Source organism: Protobothrops mucrosquamatus, unplaced genomic scaffold, assembly GCF_001527695.2.
Source record: "Protobothrops mucrosquamatus isolate PMUCROS unplaced genomic scaffold, P.Mucros_1.0 scaffold2100, whole genome shotgun sequence".
In the NCBI taxonomy this organism is placed as follows: Eukaryota; Metazoa; Chordata; class Lepidosauria; order Squamata; family Viperidae; genus Protobothrops; species Protobothrops mucrosquamatus.
In genome coordinates this window covers 27,812-29,533 of record NW_015388202.1, presented here as the reverse complement: position 1 = coordinate 29,533, position 1,722 = coordinate 27,812, and the positions used below count along the sequence as shown (strand labels likewise).

The 1,722-nt window shown below is 50.8% G+C and overlaps 1 protein-coding gene across 1 annotated transcript in view; it reads left to right on the top strand.

The window, feature by feature from the left end:
* CEBPE (CCAAT enhancer binding protein epsilon) overlaps positions 1 to 873 on the top strand; it is a 7,320-nt gene extending 6,447 nt beyond the window's left edge. The window contains exon 2 of the mRNA XM_029285709.1: positions 571 to 873. Within this exon, the coding sequence (XP_029141542.1) occupies positions 571 to 873 (303 nt within the window). The remainder of the gene's footprint in view (positions 1 to 570) is intronic.
* Positions 874 to 1,722: the final 849 nt, after the last annotated feature.

Genomic DNA, 1,722 nt, shown 5'->3' with positions numbered 1-1,722 from the left:
AGGGAGAGAGGGAAAGAGGGAGGGAGAGAGGGAGGGGAGGGAGGGAGAGGGAGGAAGAGGGAGGTAAGGAAAGAGATTGAGAGGGAGAGAGAGGGAGAGAGATTGAGAGGGAGGGAGGGAGGGAGAGAGGGGAGAGAACGGGGAGAGGGAAGGAGGAAGGAAGAGAGACAGTGAAGGAGAAAAAGAGGGGGTAAGAAAGAAGGGAGGGAGGGAGGAAGACAGGGGGAAGAGAAGAAATCTCTGTGGTTGGATCGACTATACGTTCCTTCACCAGAGCCCCACTTCCCCTACCTGAATAACAGCGTTGGAAGGGACCTTGGAGGTCTTCTAGTCCAACCCCCTACTCAGGCAAGAAAACTTACACCATTTCAGATGAATAGTTGCCCAATCTCCTCCTAAAAACCTCCAGCGACGGAGCACCCATAATTTCTGGTGGCCAGTAGTTCCACTGATTAATTGTTCAGACTCTCAGGAAATTCCTCCTTAGTTCTAGGCTGCTTCTTGTCGTGCTTTCCGGTGGGCTTCGCCCCCCCCCCAGCTTCTATAACCTGTTGTTCTCCTCGTCCGCAGGGTCCGGCCTGCAGCCCGCCCCCTCCTTGCGGCACCCCCAAGGGAAAGAAATCCTTGAACAAAGACAGCCTGGAGTACCGCCTGCGCCGCGAGCGCAACAACATCGCGGTGCGCAAAAGCCGCGACAAAGCCAAGCGCCGGGTGATGGAGACGCAACAACGCATGGTGGAACTGCTGGGGGAGAACGAACGGCTGCGCAGCCGGGTGGATCAACTGATGCAGGAAACCGAGACCCTCCGGGATATTTTCCGGCAGGTGCCCGAAGCCGCCGGGCTGATCAAGGGACTCGGGGGCTGCAGCTGAAGCCGGCCGGGGTTCGGGGTGCAAGGTGCAAAGAGGGGTGGCTGGAATCTAGAGGAACGAAGCTTTCGCATGTGTAAATAAAAAAAGGATCGTTGCTCGGCTATAACCATCTTGGGTGGTGAATTTGAATGGGTCTTCCAGGCCGCCCTACAGAATCTTGCAAGCAAGGATTGAAATCTGGGTGTGTGGAAGATCTGGTGTCCCCTTGTAAATCTGGCCCTCGGTTCTGCCTCAGTTTACCTTCCCCAAGAAGCAACCGAGTCGGAAGATAGTTTAAAAGCAGTTTATTAGGGTATAAAGTAAGATCTCTCTATGAAAAAGGAGAGAGAGACAACCCTGAACCCATCTTAAATTCCTTGCTACGAGGGCAATTCGGAGCACTGTTTCCCCTCCCCACACTCACAAACACACACACACACAATTTCTGCACGGCCCCTGTTAGCTTCTGTTTTCTTTGCCTGCCATCAAGTCTCTGTCTTAGGCTGATCCAGAGTGGAGCAATGCGACCGAGGCTTAAAAACAGGTGAGGGTTTTTGCCCCTGACGTGCGTTTTGTAAATTGCTCATTAACGTAATTACTTTGTATTTTAATTTGATTTATTTTTCTCTCTTTTAAAATGATGTTCAGGTTTCTTAGCTTGTAACATTCTTAACCTGATAAAACAAGCTGGAGACGAGCCCCAGATAAGAAAAAAAAGTTTGGGGGTCTGAATTAATCTCTTTTGTGAATTCCAAATCACGTTGTTCCTGACAATTGACGCTCCTTCTGACGTCAGGCCTCATTTTGATGAACATGGGTGATATTACGGGATGCAAATAGGTAACACGTTTGACTACATGTAAAGGGGAA